Here is a 17,222-nt window from a genome sequence, read left to right on the forward strand (position 1 = left end):
TATCTAGAACATTTGCAGGTATTTCAAGGACGAGCAAAATTATCTGAGAAGCTTATAACAAATTAATATCAAGAAGCCCTAACCTTACAGAAACAGCAGCTTCTGTAATATAAATGTAAATATCTTAATAGTCAATATAGGCTTGAGAAAATTCTTTCCACTGCTCTAAGAGATATAATTAAAAATATTTCTCTCATATTCATGCACATGTTCGGCTGTGGTGCAATAATTTCCAAAATATGTCTAATTCGTCTTATCAAATGCTTCGGTGTTTGACTAACCATATATCGTCATAATAACATAACGTCCTCGTCCATTTACCTAAAAGTTCAACGTTACACACATCAGACTATATTATAAGTAAAAAAAAGTATAAGCTGTGTCAAGTTAAAAACGCTATAAAAAAATAATGGTGTCGCCAAAACAACATTCGTCGAGGAATTCAATAGTTTTCGGCACTAGGCAGTTCAAGCAATAATTTGTGGTAATGAACACCCGAGAGTAGGATAATATTTATTATCGAGAATTTCGACATCACTAAGGTGTACAGATATAGGCTTTGTATAACAGAATCATGTTTCTATCACCTTCACTTCATCAGACTTTTCATCCACCTAAACAAAACCATTGCATGAATCTTCGATCCGCCTCATTAATACTAAGCAGACTTGACCTGATGAAATTAATCCTTTCCAATAGCGCACGATGCATAACCGTAAAAACAGCAAAACAGACGTAAAAAAGTAGAACTTAAAATTAAATAAGGAAGACCATGTCATCCGCAACCATTATCTGATTATCATCCGTCATGCGTTGCACAGCTGCCTCGATTTCGTCTTCTGAGAACGGTTGGTCAGCGTGCTTCTCGCGCATATAACTTCGGAGTTTGTCCATTGTGACAGTTTGTGAATAGCTCTCCATGAACATCTTGCTCATGGAGGCTCGGAAAGCGGTTAGTCTTTCTTTGCTAATTTCTTTCACCTGAGCAGGCTCGGGAGCAGTAGGTCTAGCGCGGGCTGGTGTGCGAGGCTGGGAAGCTACGGGGGCCTCGATGTCTTCTGAAAAGCAAGTGTTACCTCACTCATAACACCAGTGTTACTAAGTCATGACTTCAATTTTACTCCACCAAGTAAAAAAAATAAGAATACATTTTTCAATACGCGAGACACATAAAATGAGTATCGTCATTAAAGTTGTCCGACAATTAAATTTTCAAATTTGGTCAAAAATCTCTACGATGTAAGACGCAAGTTCATAACTAACCTTCGTCGTGCACGGCAGCTTTCTTGGGCCGTTTGGTGGGCTGTTGGACGCCGTCGCCCGACTTGCGCTTCCTCTTAGGAACCGCGGGCGTTGATGTTTCTTCATCATCGCTAGACTCCTCGGCACTATCAACTGACTCCTTGGCGCTCTTTTTGTTGGTCTTCTTCAGCACAATCTTAAAAATATTACCATTCATAAAAAAACACAATTCAAAGCATTCATTAATTTATGAAATCTTTCACAATCCAGCCAATCTATAACTACGCCTGGCTCGAGTGGGGGCGATTCTCTTTCAGCACCTCCATTTCTCTTTTGTCCCACAGCTTTTCCTAAATCTTTATGGTGAGATATACCTGTGGGAGTGGCCGAGTTTTTATCTGCCTCACTTTTTAGCTCTCATTTTTCGACTTTATTACCTCATACCTCAACCGCCCACCTTCTCCCTAGTGTATGTGGAAGATTTTGCCACACACAAACAAAAATTCGTCTATGCTCTTGGTACAGGAGGGATCGTGAATTTAATATACATCTTAATTATATATATCAATGATCAAAACTCAAAATAATGTATTATCTTAATAACATGATCAATGATACAATAATCGTGTTGCTGTAACAGCCCAATCATAAAAGCATGCATAGTATTAAAAAACGAGACCTACTTTCTTGAAGTAGGCGTACTGGACCATCTCGATGGCGGCCTCGGCATCCTTGGCCTGCACCTTGACGGAAAGACGCGCCTTCGCATGAGCTGTTGACAAACGGATGAGCGTCTCCAGCGCTCGGGCGGTTACAGGTTGTGTCTGAACAAAAATTATCAATGATGAAAAGACGCAAAACTAGGAATCAACAGCAATTATTTTTAAATTTTATTTTTACCAATACGAATTTGTTACAATGAGAATAGATTAAGCAATTTTGAATACATTTACAATATTAATAATAACGATTTTCAATAATATTTATCATATTAAAATTATAATTACATTAAAATTGCTGGCTTGATTACCTGTTGAAGTAAGAATGCAAGATATGAATCTGAAAATTGTGCTGTAACTTTCAAAAAAGTCATCAGTCTCAAATGTCTTGTGCTTGTATCACTCTGAAACTCAAGTTGAGCAAAAGCGTCCGGTGACTAACACATTATGCATTTTCTCACAATAGTGTAGGAACTAAAAACTCCACACATGTACTCACCCTGGCTATGTCATTGTGCTCCGAATCTTGTGAGCGAAGTCGAGAATATTCTTCAGCGATGGCTTCTGAGGCTGTTTTCGTCAGGACTGGCTTGATTGCCTTGGCCAAGTGAATGTATTTGCGCATGAATTGCAGACTAACAAACTTATCCCTGCAGGAAGAAATAAATTCATAGCAAAATTAAATTTTAGAGTCAAGTTGCTTTTATCTTCTAAAGCGGGAAGAAAGATTTTAGGGGGCTACGTTATTTGAAAGAGAACACATTTAAGACAAAATCTGAATGTGTGAAGCAGGTACGCACTTTATTGAGTATCCTCCATTTACTGGAAACGTTACTAATGATCAACGGTCAATTAGATGCCAATTTATTTCAATAGTAATTAGCTGTAATGCATGTTCTAAGGATAAAGGCTTCCCCATCTAGGAGCCTGGAACATCCCATTCATCAGAGGTATTTATCAATGTGTAAGTTCAGGCTCGTTATCGCCATCATTGTGCATTGGAAATTTAAAAAAAAAAATTTCCAGGAACAAATACACGAGAAGAGCTTACGTGGCCGCCCGTGAGGAGCCGTGGAGAAGGGCATCGTATTTCTCATAGATCGGTGTTTCTTCCTGCCCGTCGCCTCCCTGGTCGTTGCCAGAAGGGTCCTCAGTGGAGAGCATGTCGATGCCTAGGCCCAAGGCCATGGCCTCGCCTTCCTGCTCCATCGGGCCACTGAATCGGTAAATTCGTGATGATTGTTTTAAGTGAAAACATTCAGTGACCTCGACTTACGAAAATCAGCTTAGTTACCTAAATTTTACAACTCCAAATAAAAGAGCTGATATGTTGTGCATGGACAAAACTATGCATGGATTCTAGAAATTTGTAAAGAAAAGACGCGTGCAGAGGAAGAAAAATTAACAAAAAACTGACATCAATGACATTCTACAGCAAATCGCTTAAATGAGATAATTGTAACAGTAAAAAGGTAAAATTTAACTTTACATGGAACACATTTCTCATGAGAATACGCACCGATATCTATGCATCCTGACCACGTGATCAGCAATCATTCTGTCGCTGGCGGGTTCAGCAGTGTCCAACATAATGAAAAGGCAATCAAAACGTGAGAGCAGCGAGTCCTGCAGGCCAATGTTCTCCATGGGCGTCTTGTAGGAGTCATAGCGGCCGTAAACAGGGTTGGCGGCCGCGAGCACAGAGCAGCGCGCGTTCAGGCTTGCGTGGATGCCGGCCTTTGAGATGGAGACCCGACCTTGTTCCATCACCTGTCGCAACGTAAGTAGCTCAAAAAATGCAGCTAAACATTTTTGCGTGTCAGGCAAAACAAGGCATTCAGGAAGTATTGAATGTTTACCAAGAACCAATTATTCCATGATAATTGAGAACTGTTGAACTGTTTGCAGAAACCACAGAGAAAATAATATGCGTTTAAAAACTACTTTTTAAAGACAACACTTCTAAAGAATCCAGTGTCTCCAATGTTACACATGTACAATGAATTTATAATTTTGTTATCAAATATTAAAAAATTAATTTCTACATTTTATTTTTAAAATATAAAATTTTTCAAATTATTTATTCTGTCAATTGATTCATGAACATGAGGCATGAATATGAGAATTAAAACAAAAAACTAGATCTGGAATCAAATATATAAACGATGTTACGAAGAAAATCAGACAGGCAACAATCAACAAATGATAATAATGAATGTCGAGACAAACCTCGTGGATGGCGGTCCGGTCCATGTCACTCATCTTGTCGAACTCATCGATGCAGACGATGCCTCGGTCACCAAGCACCATCGCTCCTGCTTCCAGTCTGGTTAACAAAGTCTGAAGTTAAACATTTGCTGAAAGCAATTTAGCATCAGTTTGTCAACTGAATTAAAGGTCTATTTTTTCTCACTAAATTTGTAATACAGAAGTATAGTAAATTAGCGTCAGAAAATTATTTGCTGTCGATTTTTTGAATTTCAATTTGATTATTAACTGTGGATTATCGAGCTTGCTCACATTTCATTTCATCAGTGAGAGACCATTCAGAATGTTACATGTGAAGCAAAGGGGTTATGCTTTTCCGTTGTAACCTCTGACAGGAGTAGTTCGACAATTTCAGTGTGTTGATTATATTGTAACAGTAATGAGTTACCGTAGATTACACTGTAAAGGCTAATATATTACCCCAAGATCAATGTGAACCTCCATAATAAAATACCAGGATAATGTTCGCCTCGGTAAGTGAAAATTAAACATTAATGCACCGTAGAAATGATGAAACTGAAAGAAAAAAACCTTAAGAAAATATTGCATCCATTGAAAGCACAATAAAAAATCCAATCAAATGTGAATAGAGTAGAAATAATAAGTTGAACAAGTAACAAGTAAGTTGTGTACCTTCTATCGCCAGTCTCCTGGTCTGTGGTGACAGCGGCAGTGAGACCGACACCTGAACTGCCACGCCCCGTGGTGTTGAGGGCGCGAGGTGCGGTGTGCAGCACATAGCGCAGTAGCTGAGACTTGGCAACACTTGGGTCTCCAATCAGCAGAATGTTGATATCACTGAAAAATAAAAGGTACAATATATTATACTTTTTTATTATACCTTATTTATTATACTTTTATTATTTCTATTTTTTATTATAAATTTTTTTTGGTCAACATTTGAAAATTTAGACAGCCAACTTTATGTTGGTGCAAAAACATTAACGTTATGCCATACTTACAACACTTCTCTTTAACTTCACTTCTTGTTTGTCTGTCTGTCTGTCTGTCTGCTACAAATCTTGTAATCGAAATTTAATACCTACACTTCTACTTATCCTATTGATCTGAAATTTTGCACACTTGTTTAAAGTTGGAGACAATGCATGAATCAAATGTCGAAATAAATTATTTTTAAAATTAAAAAATTTTTTTTTTAAATATTAAAAAAAATGAAAAAATAATTTTGTCAGCTACAAATCTTATAACTGATATTTGACACACTTTTACCTGTCTAATTGATATGAAATTTTGCACACTTGTGTGAAGTCAGAGGCAATGCATGAGTCAATTAACAGAATAAATAATTTTGAAAAAATTTATATATTAAAAAAATTTATATATGGGTATTAAAAAAATTGAAAAATAAATTTTTTTAATTTTCAAAAATTAGATGAGAAATTCATTGTACATCTGTAAGATTGGAGATACTGGATTCTTTGGAAGTGTTGTCTTTAAAAAGTAATTTTTAAACGTATATTATTTTCAATAATAACTTTAATGCAGGATTCAAGCTAAATAGCCAAGAAAACATTAATTATGAAAGTTTGTTTAAAAGAGCGCCATCAGAATATTGAGTAAATCAACTAAATAAGCAGTACTAGACAACCATGTTTGCATATGAAATTATAGACGAGTTAAGAATATTTGTCACGCAAATTGTGATTAATGTAACAGGCACAGAGAATGTAGCCGCATTATAGATGAGATGAAAATTTAATTATTAAGACAGATATGGAAATAATTGAAAATATGGATAAAGTTGAAATAATGAACAACACTTCACGCCAATGATATATGCAACATTTCTAGTTGCTGTTACTATAATGTGTACCGTAAACAAACATCCCTGCTTCCTGTTAATTCCTTAACCCTTTTCAGCTCAGTGGTACATATATGGTACATTAAACAGCATGATGTAATATTGCATCATACATCGCTCTTGCTTGAGACAAGCCTGAACAAGTGTACTGGAAATGCACACCAAACCTGCTACAACATGTTCATATGAGTACAACCCCTTAAGCCTGCCAGTTTGTGCTCTGCTGTCACGTTGAAAAGAAGAGTCTCTGTGCTCTGCCAAAAATAATGGCTTCCAGGGGAAAGTAAGTATATTTTGCACATTTCTTCGATAACTAGGTTCATTTGGTAACTGCACATGTTGAGCAAGTAATAAACTGACCTCTTCAGTTAACTTTTAAAATTGTCTAATGCATTATTTTTTCTGGATATCTTTTTATATTTGCTGTGCCATATATGGTTCGCTGAGCTAATGCAGGTACATTTTTCTGAGTACACATATTTACGAATATCAAAATTCTAGCATGTTCTAAGTCCATTTTATGTTTCATATTTCAGATTCCTGACTATGCATGAGATATTAGGTATATTAGAAGAAGATGAGAGCCATGCAGACGTTTATATTGAGCCTAATGATCCCGGCCTATTGACTGATGAAGACTCTGCTGGTGAAGTGGATAGTGATAGTGGATTGATGGATAATTTGTCCGGCAGACAACTGACTGGTAATGCTGAAGCTGTATTCAATGACGGACGACGTACGACTGAAGATGATTGTGAAGATCAACTGAGTGGCAATGATGAAGCTTTCTTCCACGACGAACGTAGTACTACTGAAGATGGTGGTGAGGCTCATAATTCTTCGCCTGTGCAATAACTGTAAGACTCCAAAATGTAGTCTTGGCACTTCACTCACACCTGGTGACCGCATATTTCCTGAGGCAAATTATGTAAAATATAGAGATTTTACTCCAGTTGAACTTTTTGAACTATTTTCTGATGATGATGAGTGGAATTTGCTAGTGAATCAGACAATTGTCTATGCAACTTTCAAAGATGGAACAGATTTCTTGGTAAGCAACGATGAAATGAAAGTGTTACTTGGAATTTTGATAGTGTCTGGTATCGTTCCTTTATCTTCTCGGAGGATGTTTTGGAGAAATTCATCTGTGACAAGAAATGAAGCTGTCTCTCAGGCTATGAGAAGAAGAAGCTTTGAAAGGAGCTGGGAGACCGCCATCCTACTCAACAAAGGGTGACAAACGAGTGTTAGATGATATTCGTTTTGATGGAATAAAACATTATTTTGTAGAAACACAAGACAACAAAAGAAGGATGTAAGAAGGATGTGCTGGAGAAGGATGTAAGATAAGACCTTTCGTTCAGTGTTGCAAATGTAATGCAGGTCTCTGCTTGGCATGTAATCTTCCATTTCATACCAAATAATGATATGTTCAGAGTATTTACATTCTGATCAATATCTCGCTTTTTACCTTTTACATGTAAGTCCAACTTAAAGTATTATGTATTTGAACACAATTTGATACTTGAAATAATGTGTTTGAACATAATGTAACGCTAATTAGAAAATTTGTAGTTCACACGATGGATCAAATATTTGTTTTAGTTTCGCCATTTTACAGTATTTGGAATAATATTGCAAAAAATATTGAAGACGTTATGTTTTATAGTTAATTTTAAATTTGCAATATCCTAAAACTGTAATATAACATGTCAATTTACAAATATATAAGTGCATTTCGGACACGGTTGTTTTTTCTTTCAACAAAAAAAATGTACTTGGATATGCTCAGTGGTACATATATGGCACATCGTATTCTACCAATACTATTGTAGAGAAAAGAAAACTGAGACGTTTTCCTAATCACTTAGGTAGAGCCAACACCAAAAATTTGATAAAAAATGAAATTTCAAGAAAAAAAATAATTGGGGCTGAAAAGGGTTAAGGTAACATTTTTTCAACCTATCTCACAAGCGACAAGCAACATCATATTTTATTCTCCTCACCTCAGGCAAAAATCAGAAAAGGGGTCGAATAATATATATATATAAATATTTTCTCAGAAACAGGGCGTGATGAATGAAGAAAATTAGACAAAATAGAAATATTTTTCCAGGATCATGTCTCTAATTGGAACTATTTATCAATAATTGTTCTTACCCTCTGAGCCTGGTGCCATTAGGAAGATGTTTCTCAACACCACCAAGCAGCATGCATAGCAAAGCTTTCTTGATGTACTCGTGCCCATGGATACTTGGAGCAAGGGACTTGGCCAGCAGCTCAAACACATTTCCGTCCTGACAGTAACAAAACAAGGAGGCGTTAAATTAAAATATGCCATCTTATTACTGTAATTATTCAAAGTTGAAGATGTCAGTAACTAGAAATGAAGTCAAAATTCAAGAACACAGAGCTATTCAGAATGATGCGACTTTGAAGATTTCAACATCTGAACTTTAAATTAATTTGCTCTTTTTTACGTAGAGATTTCATTAGCATAAATTTTTGGTGTAAAGGATTTTTGCGAGACTAGTCTTACCATTTTAGAGAAAGCCTTGCATTTGTTGACATCATCGAGGCTGATGTTAGGCGAGAGCTCCTTGCTCATGAGTATCACGTTGTTGGCGAGGAGGATGGTACGAAAGGTGCCGCTGGTGAAGCCACCCTGCTTGTTGGGCAAACACCTGTAGATGCCCACAACCTGCCCACACCGTTCAATTTGCAATCATTCAGGATAAAAGTAGTTAGAATCCCAATGGCCATAGAACGAAACAATTTCACCAGACCATTAACTTAAACAGGAATTCAAGCTAAGATTTAAAGAGATATTAAGATCGAGTTCAGATGAATGCCATCATGGCATTCATTATCATGGTGAACTGTCAAGACAATTAATGCTTCCTTGTCATTCATGAATAAAACAGAGAATTGCAGTGCACATCCATTCTCCGAAGTTACCTGAATCACTTGTTGTACATGTAAATTTCAAACGGTACTGAACAAAAAATTACCTCAAAGAACATTTTTACAAATCACCAAAACATTATTATAACATGCTATTATGGTTCTAAAAAATCATAAACATAAAATAATAATGAAGTCATGAGCTGGACACTTTATTTTTATACAAAAAGTAGACACTTGAAAGCAATGTCACAAAGCGAGAAGTTGGCGCTAGAAAGCACAGTGGAATGGAGGTAATACCTAATTATACTTTTATTATACCAAATTATAATATTATAATATATTATACCTAATTATATTATACCTTACAATAATAACATAAAGAAGGTTTAGTAATAACAATGCAAGACCTGCACGCGGTCGCCAGGCTTGCACTGGTCGACGAGGTCGTTGTCAAGCACCACGTCAATAGCGCGAGGCAGTTGACCGGCAGGGGCTTTCTCCGGCATCTCCTGAATAGTGATAGTTTGATGGTCCTTGTATGTGCAGAGTCCATATTCAGTCTCCAGCAAATTGCCTGCAATGTAGTGAAGCATTAATTCCGCAAGTCCGCACGCTTGAATACTTAGATTTATTTCTGAATGTATTATATTTTGAACATTTCTTGCGAGTTTCAAGATAAAAACAAATTAATGATAATAGGTGCATGTAAAAGATGAAGATATCATCCTTTGCAAATGAAGGAAACCTTAATGTTGTGATTACTAAGATTAAGCCCATAAATGGAGGGATGTTGCTACAGGTTTTGCAAATTATATGGAAGATCCATAATAAGTAACATGAAGAAAACTGTAAAAGAAGCGTAATTAATGGAACCGCACGCGATTAAAACAGACTAATACCAATGGCGTCAGCGTGAAAAATGAACTGATTGTTACAAAGGAAGAATGGTATTGGGAAGTAGAGACTTCAGGCAGACATTTGCATCGGTAGGCCATAGCCATATACCTTGAATTTACAGTGAAAAAATCCCATCAAAGGGTAAAAATATAAAAGTAAGACTCCTACTTGTCTCTTAAGCACTCACATTCCACCATCAAGTGCTCCACAGATCCTTAAGACATTTGGAATTAAACTCATCCAACCCGTCTAGCATCCATTCACACCCAGCAGTCCCTACCTCACAACAAAGCCGTTGGCATCCATCTTTGCTACCACCATATATACATTCATACTTAGGCATTACTTTAACTACCAGGAGTACATAGCACTGGCAATAACCAGCATTAGAAGAGGTGGACACTGGACACACAAGCAAGTTATTGACGAGCAATAATGCAGCAAAATAACATCACAAAAATTTTTCCTCCTACTATAATTAAGACAGGAAATGCAATTGAATTTCATAAGAATAAAATATTGTTAAATCTCAGTGTAATTTTCGTTTAATCATTACACAACCAGTAACATGGTACAATATGCACTTCAACTAAAGACGTCTTTTTCCTTGTGTTCTCAATATGAACTTCACAAGCAGAGCCTAAAAAATATAACTCAGTAAGTACTCACTGCAGTGAGTGACAGAGAGCGCATTTTCTTGTTGACGAAAACTTGAGGTCACGGACGGAGAGACAGACAGACAGACGGACATGGCAAGCACAATAGTGCATTATTTTCATAAATGAGAAAATGCGCTAGAAAGAATCCCTTACCATCATCGTCTTTTGTTGGGTAAACTGCCGACGACGGGAATGCCTCATAAGAGGTGAGGTCCGTGTACCGACGCTCTAACGTCTTCTTGGTGGCAGGACAATAGTGCACTGAACGCACCACCTTTGGTCGCACCAGAGAACCTGAGCTCAACAACAAATTAAATTTATTTTATACATAATTGGTTGTACCAGTGAAATATTAATCAAATCATAGCATGAATTATTTTAGCAAGAGAATAATGGTGGAGTAGAATAATGAAAACAGGCAATTTAATTTTTTTCTATTTCTTGTGCACATGTGACAATAATATTATCTGAAAAATATGCCCGCAATACAGTAAAGGATGCTGGCCTTAATAAGTAAAGTCATTCATCAATTGTTGGAAGGATTAAAATTCAGAACCAATGAATTTAACTTACTGCAAATAGCAAACAAAATTCAGTCAATGTTAGCAGCACAAGGCGTGTATAAAATCAGAAATTTGCCAATGGAAGTAGACATATGCAAGTTTGCTCACATTTAGTGACAATTCCCTCAACACAGACAAGGTTGCCCAGGTTTCCAGCACAGAGTGTGCGTGGAGAGACGTGCTTGCTGCCAAAGCTTCCTTCAAAGCCCACAAAAAGCTCCTCGTGCTTCTTGACATACGTTGCATCAACTGCAGACACAAACTCTCGCAGTGCACGGTGAAAAGCAGGCAGCTCTTCAAAGGCACATTTCAGCAAACTGAAAATTAAATATAATGAAGTTGTATGATATGGAACAGAATATTACACAATTTATGGTTTCAAAGTTTTTAAAAGAACCAAGTGAAATGAGAAAATTTGAAAGAATTCAAAATTAGCCTACTACAAAAGATTAAGCTTGTAAATTTCAATCTCTAGAATCATTATTTTTTGGGATAGGTATTACTCTTACTGCTGGTGAGTGATGGTAACCTAGCATACACTTGAGGTATCAATGCTCTCTCAATTCCAAATTGAGGCAACTCAAGACATTTTTAGGGATGGTCATGATATGTTTCAATTGTCCAAGTTCCAACCAACAAGGATTATTTTTAAATGATGAAGGAAGAACAGCAAAAATATTACTGATTTGAGGCAGTTCCTTCCATCCTTTTACATATATAAATTGGATGAGGTTAATCAATTCATAATAACAATGCATCACTCACCCAGCTACCCGCTTGGGATTTTTCTTCCTCAGATCATTGATGTTGACCACCAGTCTGCAGTTGTCAGCATTTATCATTTCCTTCACCAGCTGTGTGTACACTCCATTGTCTTCCTGTCAATGAAATAGAACATTAGTGTTTATTTGGATAATGAAAGCAAATAGAGAATTTTTCAAAGTAATAAATAATTATTTATTTTATATTTATACATATTATATGGTAGGTATATACTATGATGTGAGATTTTAGGAAATGCATCCAAAAATGTGCAATTTTTATTTTTTATGGAAGAAATTATAATTATTTGGATACCAGTCATACCGTAAAATGGGGTTACTTTGACCAGTGGGGTAACTTTGACCACTTTTCGTTTTTTTAACAAAAACCCCCAAAACTCAAAAACGATTTGACATAGAAAAATTTTGTCAATGGCCATCAAAGGCCTAATACTGAGGCTACGTAACACAATAGAAAGATTTAAAAAGTTTGCATATCTACTAGGTTAAAAAATTAAAAATGTGACCCACGAAAAAAATCTATTATTCAAAGCCTGTCAGAGTACCAACTCCAATTTTTTATTTTTTGGTAAAATAACTCCAGGTTTTGATGCATTGTAGTAGAACTCTTCCAGTCACATATGCAAAAGACAAATTTTAGGAAAGTGTCATACTTTGCAAATGGGGGGCGTTTCCCTCCAATGGGGGAACTTTGACCACCTAATGGCAGCCGTGATGGGGGTAACATTGACCGGCTTGTAAATTAAGTTAAAATTACCATAGGTACCTATATAACATATTTTATGTTTGATACATCTATTAATGTTTTTTTACTTTATGTTTCAGACTCTACAGAGTCTTATATATGGTAATTTTGACTTAATTTCCAAACCAGTCAATGTTACCCCGTCATGGCTGCCATTAGGTGGTCACATTTTGCCCATTGGGGGGTGGCACCCCCCATTTGCAAACTATGACACTTTCCTAAAATTTGTCTTTTGCATATGTAACTAGAAGAGTTCTACTACAATGCACCACAACCTGGAGTTATTTTACCAAAAAATAAAATTGATTTTACCACCCGGTCAAAGAAACCCCAAGAGCTGGGATAACAAAGACCATCACTTTTTTTAAATTACATAAAAACTATGAGGCAGGAGCCAGCAATTTATGGTGAGTAAAGCTAGAGTAGGCTATAGACCTGTATTCTGCATGTTTCAATTTTAGGTTAACTTATCTAGTAAAAAAATAGCATCATTATGAAAAAAAGTGGTCAAAGTTACCACATTTTACTGTACCACCTTTATCATGTACCTATAAGAAATTGAAAGAATATTGATTAGATGACTAAGATGAGGAAACTAAGAATGAACTAATTCTAAAAAATTCTCGTTTGTTACTTTGGGTAGCTTGTGCATGGGTGGCTTTAACCCAGATCTTCAGAATAATTTGAAATATTATGCAAATTTGCCATAAATGCTGGGCAAAAACAAGTATTTTGTAGGTGATTTTGGAAGACTGCAAGTCGAAATGTGTATTTAAAAAAAATGAAAGGAACATAGAATATGATAGAAATGAGTGAAATTGGCTGTGCACATTAGCCTTTTTGTCTAATTTGTGGATGGCTTTAGCTCAATTATCCATTTTGGTGCCCACCCAAGCCCCAGCCACCAGCACCCACTCCATTTTGCTGAGCATACACATGTTGAACAATGCAATGTAGGATTGTAGGTACTGAGGAGTGATGGCCAAAACTGATTTCAAGACAAGGATCATTGAATTGCAAAAATAGCTTGCCAACAAATTCTTTAAAATAGCCTTTCTTTCTTAGGTTTTCAGTATCTTTTCAACAATATATTTGCAAAATTCCGTTACTTTGTGTATTTGACTATTCAAGTTTGAATCCATAGCATCTAAATTTTGTTGATCAACTGAATTTACATGTAGGCTAGCCTATTCTTGATTTTTTAACAGAAGACAGAAGTCCGAACTGATTTCCAACATCATTATTCTATAAACCTAAATCTGTTTCAGGTTTTCCAATTTAACATGGTATAAACTGTTTATTAAATACCTTGAATTCATCAGTGAACTATTCCGCATATTTTTCCATGTTTTACCATCAAAACTTAAATACAATAAATAACGTAGGTTTGACGACGTTGTTACTAACTAACTAAGTCACGCTTGGCTTAGATAGGGAATCATTAATATGGTATGCACTTAACCTTACCTCATCCTCCAAGAACTCCAGATATTCTCTTTGAATATCTCTTAGTCTCTGATCGACAACAATATCAGCAACAGCTCCCATTTTGACGAAATTTTAATAATTGTAGCCTGGCGAGGGACAAGAAGTTACAACAGATGCGGTGCAAGAGTGCTACAAGTTTGGCGGGAAAATACTAGGTGTTTGTCCGATTTTGTAAATAGAACTTCAGCTTCAAAGTTCTGACATCTTGATCGGAATGAAAACTGTTCTGGGTAATTTTGTCTTAATATAATACAGAAAAACTTAATTTATCTTATATTATTTTCTCTATGTCCATGTTTCCAAATGATTTATGGTGAACATATTTGTCTAGTGTTCATCAGAAGTCTATAACATGAATCCGAGACACTTTATATTATTTAGTGTAATTTGATATTTATTTCTTTTACTTTTTACTAAGACTGAATTGGTCTAATCAGTAGTTATGCAAAACTTTTCAGTAAAAATAATTCATTTTACTGCAAATGCCCGGTTGCTGGCAAGTTTAATTTGTGTAATGCATATATGGCAAGCAGATGAAATGATGATTTTTGAAACCTAAAATAATACCTACGTATTGGCATGAATTTATTTGCAAGTCATGATTTCGATACTAGGGCAACCGTAGCACTTAATACAGAACAGCATCGTGAATTGTAGTATTATCATATAAAATGGTCAATAATAATAATAATAATAATAATAATAATAATAATAATAATAATAATAATAGCTATTTCAGTGTTTATTAGGCCGTAGGCCTGTCGCCGATTTTTAACATCGCAGAACATCTACCTACAGCATTTTGCGGTCTCGAACCCGCACCTCTCTGCGCCATTCTTGGTACTCTGCTGAACTGTAACCACTGGCACTGGGCCACTCTGCCCAGCTCAAACCACAGACAGGATCATCATTTTAACCCAAGTGTTATTATCATATATCAGACAGGTTATTCCAGGTACAAGTTAACTTCAAAGCAGAGACGACTTTTAACATTGAGCTTATTGGATTGTTTGATAGTTTTGATAGGTTCCTTGACTTCTTCGGAAACCTATTGAATTTCAAGTTACCATGTTCATTCATCCTAAGCACCTGACCAAGGAGCATCCCCCGTCAGAATGCAGGTGGCTGATGTTAACTAAGTGCTTACTTTCGTAAAATACCGTTCATTTCCATTCTCTACTTATTTTTAATCGCAGTGCAACAAAATTTGTGCATATTAGGCAACCTTAGGCCCCGGTTTAAAGTTTGCATATTAAAAATTATGTGTCCTAGCATATTTTCTACAAGATGGAAACTGAGTTTGAGAATTATTCATTTAAAACTTATGTGAGGTGCTGGAATGCCGGCACTTGACATGTGCCAGTGCTAATTTCCCTCAGTTTCATTTTACAAAACCTATCCTAAAACCCGACTTCAGTGTCATATCTGTGACGCGGATGGATAAGAAGATAAGGGTGCATTAAATGTCATGCAAACGTCCTGTAAATCATGGAAGAGCATCATTTGCATTTGCTTCGACGTTGTCCTTGCTAGTTGGCTCCTCGTTGCACTCGGCCGCAAATCTCGAAAATGTTGACATAATAAAAAGGAAAATACCCTGACTATAATTTCGTGAAGTTAATACCTCGTCGCTCTGTAGTTATAATTCATACAAAATAATATTTTCTCTAGTAGATTTTTCGATCATGTGTTTTTCCCTATGATTCAATGTCAAAACGAACATGAACGTGCAAATGGGTCTTAAGGTGACAGCCCTAGGACGAAGAAAAAAGCACCCATGTACCAGTCATTTGATACAAGACGCTCATTATACTCATCACGCTCATCCCTCTCATGCTAAGTCTCCGGATTCTTCATAATCTTCATTAAGCATGCTTAAATTGATGCTATTCTGAACCATAATGGAACTAATACATTACTTCAATCATGAATTAGTTCAACCATGGGTCTGATCGATCTCCACATTCTTGATCTCCATACACAGTCACAGAAACTCAATCAGGAAATGATCAAAAATCGCGACTGAAACCGTCATCACCGCTGCCTCTACTTCTAAGAGAATTGTATTCAAATTTTATTTTTAATTAATTTTCTTATACCATCACATATACTAAAATATTCAATAACATTTTTTATGCCTCAAGTTTATACCAACAAAGCCAGATTTTGAATGTTATTAATCAAAATGCCTTGTCGCAACAGGAACAGGTTTGACTGTTCGATCGACCATCTACCGTTCGTTAAACAGCCTCTTTCACTGAACAGCCTTCCCGATGACATCGTTGGCGCTCCAATTGTTGGAACGCTTTCAAGAACAGACTAGATAAAGCTATGGAAAAATATATGTTCAGATTTGAAATGCCTAGCTCCTTATCGAACCCGGTGGAAGTCGAGCAGCTTCTTCAAACTTTCGTCAGTCGTGAAAAGATCCGGTCAAATGACACGAGATGACAAGATCCGGCCGAGATCACTATGTTATGTTATGTTATGTTATGTTATGTTATGTTATGTTATGTTATGTTATGTTATGTTATGTTATGTTATGTTATGTTATGTTATGTATGTTATGTTATGCTATGCTATGCTATGCTATGTTATGTTATGGTATGTTATGTTATGTTATGTTATGTTATGTTATGTTATGTTATGTTATGTTATGTTATGTTATGTCATGGTATGTTATGTTATGTTATGTTATGTTATGTTATGTTATGTTATGTTATGTTATGTTATGTACTACTAGTACCTATTGTACATGCTCTATGCATGTACATAAAATCTATATGCCAATACAGAGATCAGTCAACAGATATATAGAGCGTAAAGTGTATAATATATAAAATTAATGGATTACAGTTCAACCCAAAATATGTGCATGGAAAATTCAATTTCTGATGTATGGGATATAAAATCAATTTAGCAACACTATGTGGTTGCACTGTATCATTATTTGTAACCGGTGATATTCTCCTTCAAATAAGAACCGGGAGTTAAATTGACAATCAATAAACTATTCATTTACAAATAGTTGTAATAGAAAAAATTGGTCACTGTACTTGTAATGGCAAACTTCCTACTCCCAGCAGGAGAAGAGGGCGGACGTAGCAATGATACACTTTTTTTCTGGACC

The 17,222-nt window shown here is 36.0% G+C and overlaps 2 protein-coding genes across 2 annotated transcripts; one reads left to right on the forward strand and one right to left on the reverse strand.

The window, feature by feature from the left end:
• Positions 1-501: 501 nt before the first annotated feature.
• LOC108679400 (DNA replication licensing factor MCM3) lies at positions 502-14,246 on the reverse strand. Its single transcript, XM_018168017.2, has 15 exons — positions 14,072-14,246; positions 11,843-11,955; positions 11,186-11,394; positions 10,668-10,808; positions 9,366-9,532; positions 8,591-8,752; positions 8,212-8,348; positions 4,863-5,027; positions 4,191-4,287; positions 3,481-3,731; positions 3,013-3,177; positions 2,461-2,611; positions 1,926-2,066; positions 1,264-1,438; positions 502-1,058 (listed from the first exon to the last, which is right to left on the reverse strand). Exons 1-15 carry the CDS (start codon positions 14,150-14,152, stop codon positions 757-759), a joined length of 2,457 nt encoding a protein of 818 aa, XP_018023506.1. The 5' UTR covers positions 14,153-14,246; the 3' UTR covers positions 502-756.
• Positions 6,305-7,047, forward strand: LOC108679402. The gene is made up of 2 exons (XM_018168018.2): positions 6,305-6,334; positions 6,588-7,047. The coding sequence occupies exons 1-2, from the start codon at positions 6,318-6,320 to the stop codon at positions 6,904-6,906; spliced, it is 336 nt and encodes a 111-aa protein (XP_018023507.1). The 5' UTR covers positions 6,305-6,317; the 3' UTR covers positions 6,907-7,047.
• Positions 14,247-17,222: the final 2,976 nt, after the last annotated feature.

The sequence above is a fragment of the Hyalella azteca genome, unplaced genomic scaffold, assembly GCF_000764305.2.
Source record: "Hyalella azteca isolate HAZT.00-mixed unplaced genomic scaffold, Hazt_2.0.2 contig5139, whole genome shotgun sequence".
Taxonomy (NCBI): Eukaryota; Metazoa; Arthropoda; class Malacostraca; order Amphipoda; family Hyalellidae; genus Hyalella; species Hyalella azteca.

What these genes read in the sequence shown, in the direction of transcription:
- LOC108679400 (XM_018168017.2), bottom strand. Translation starts at nt 14,152, where the DNA reads ATGGGAGCTGTTGCTGATATTGTTGTCGATCAGAGACTAAGAGATATT. An exon ending in TGGAGTTCTTGGAGGATGAG is followed by an intron (nt 11,956 to 14,071) that starts GTAAGGTTAAGT and finishes TTTCATTGACAG; the next exon opens with GAAGACAATGGAGTGTACAC. An exon ending in CAGGAGACTGGCGATAGAAG is followed by an intron (nt 4,288 to 4,862) that starts GTACACAACTTA and finishes TTTGTTAACCAG; the next exon opens with ACTGGAAGCAGGAGCGATGG.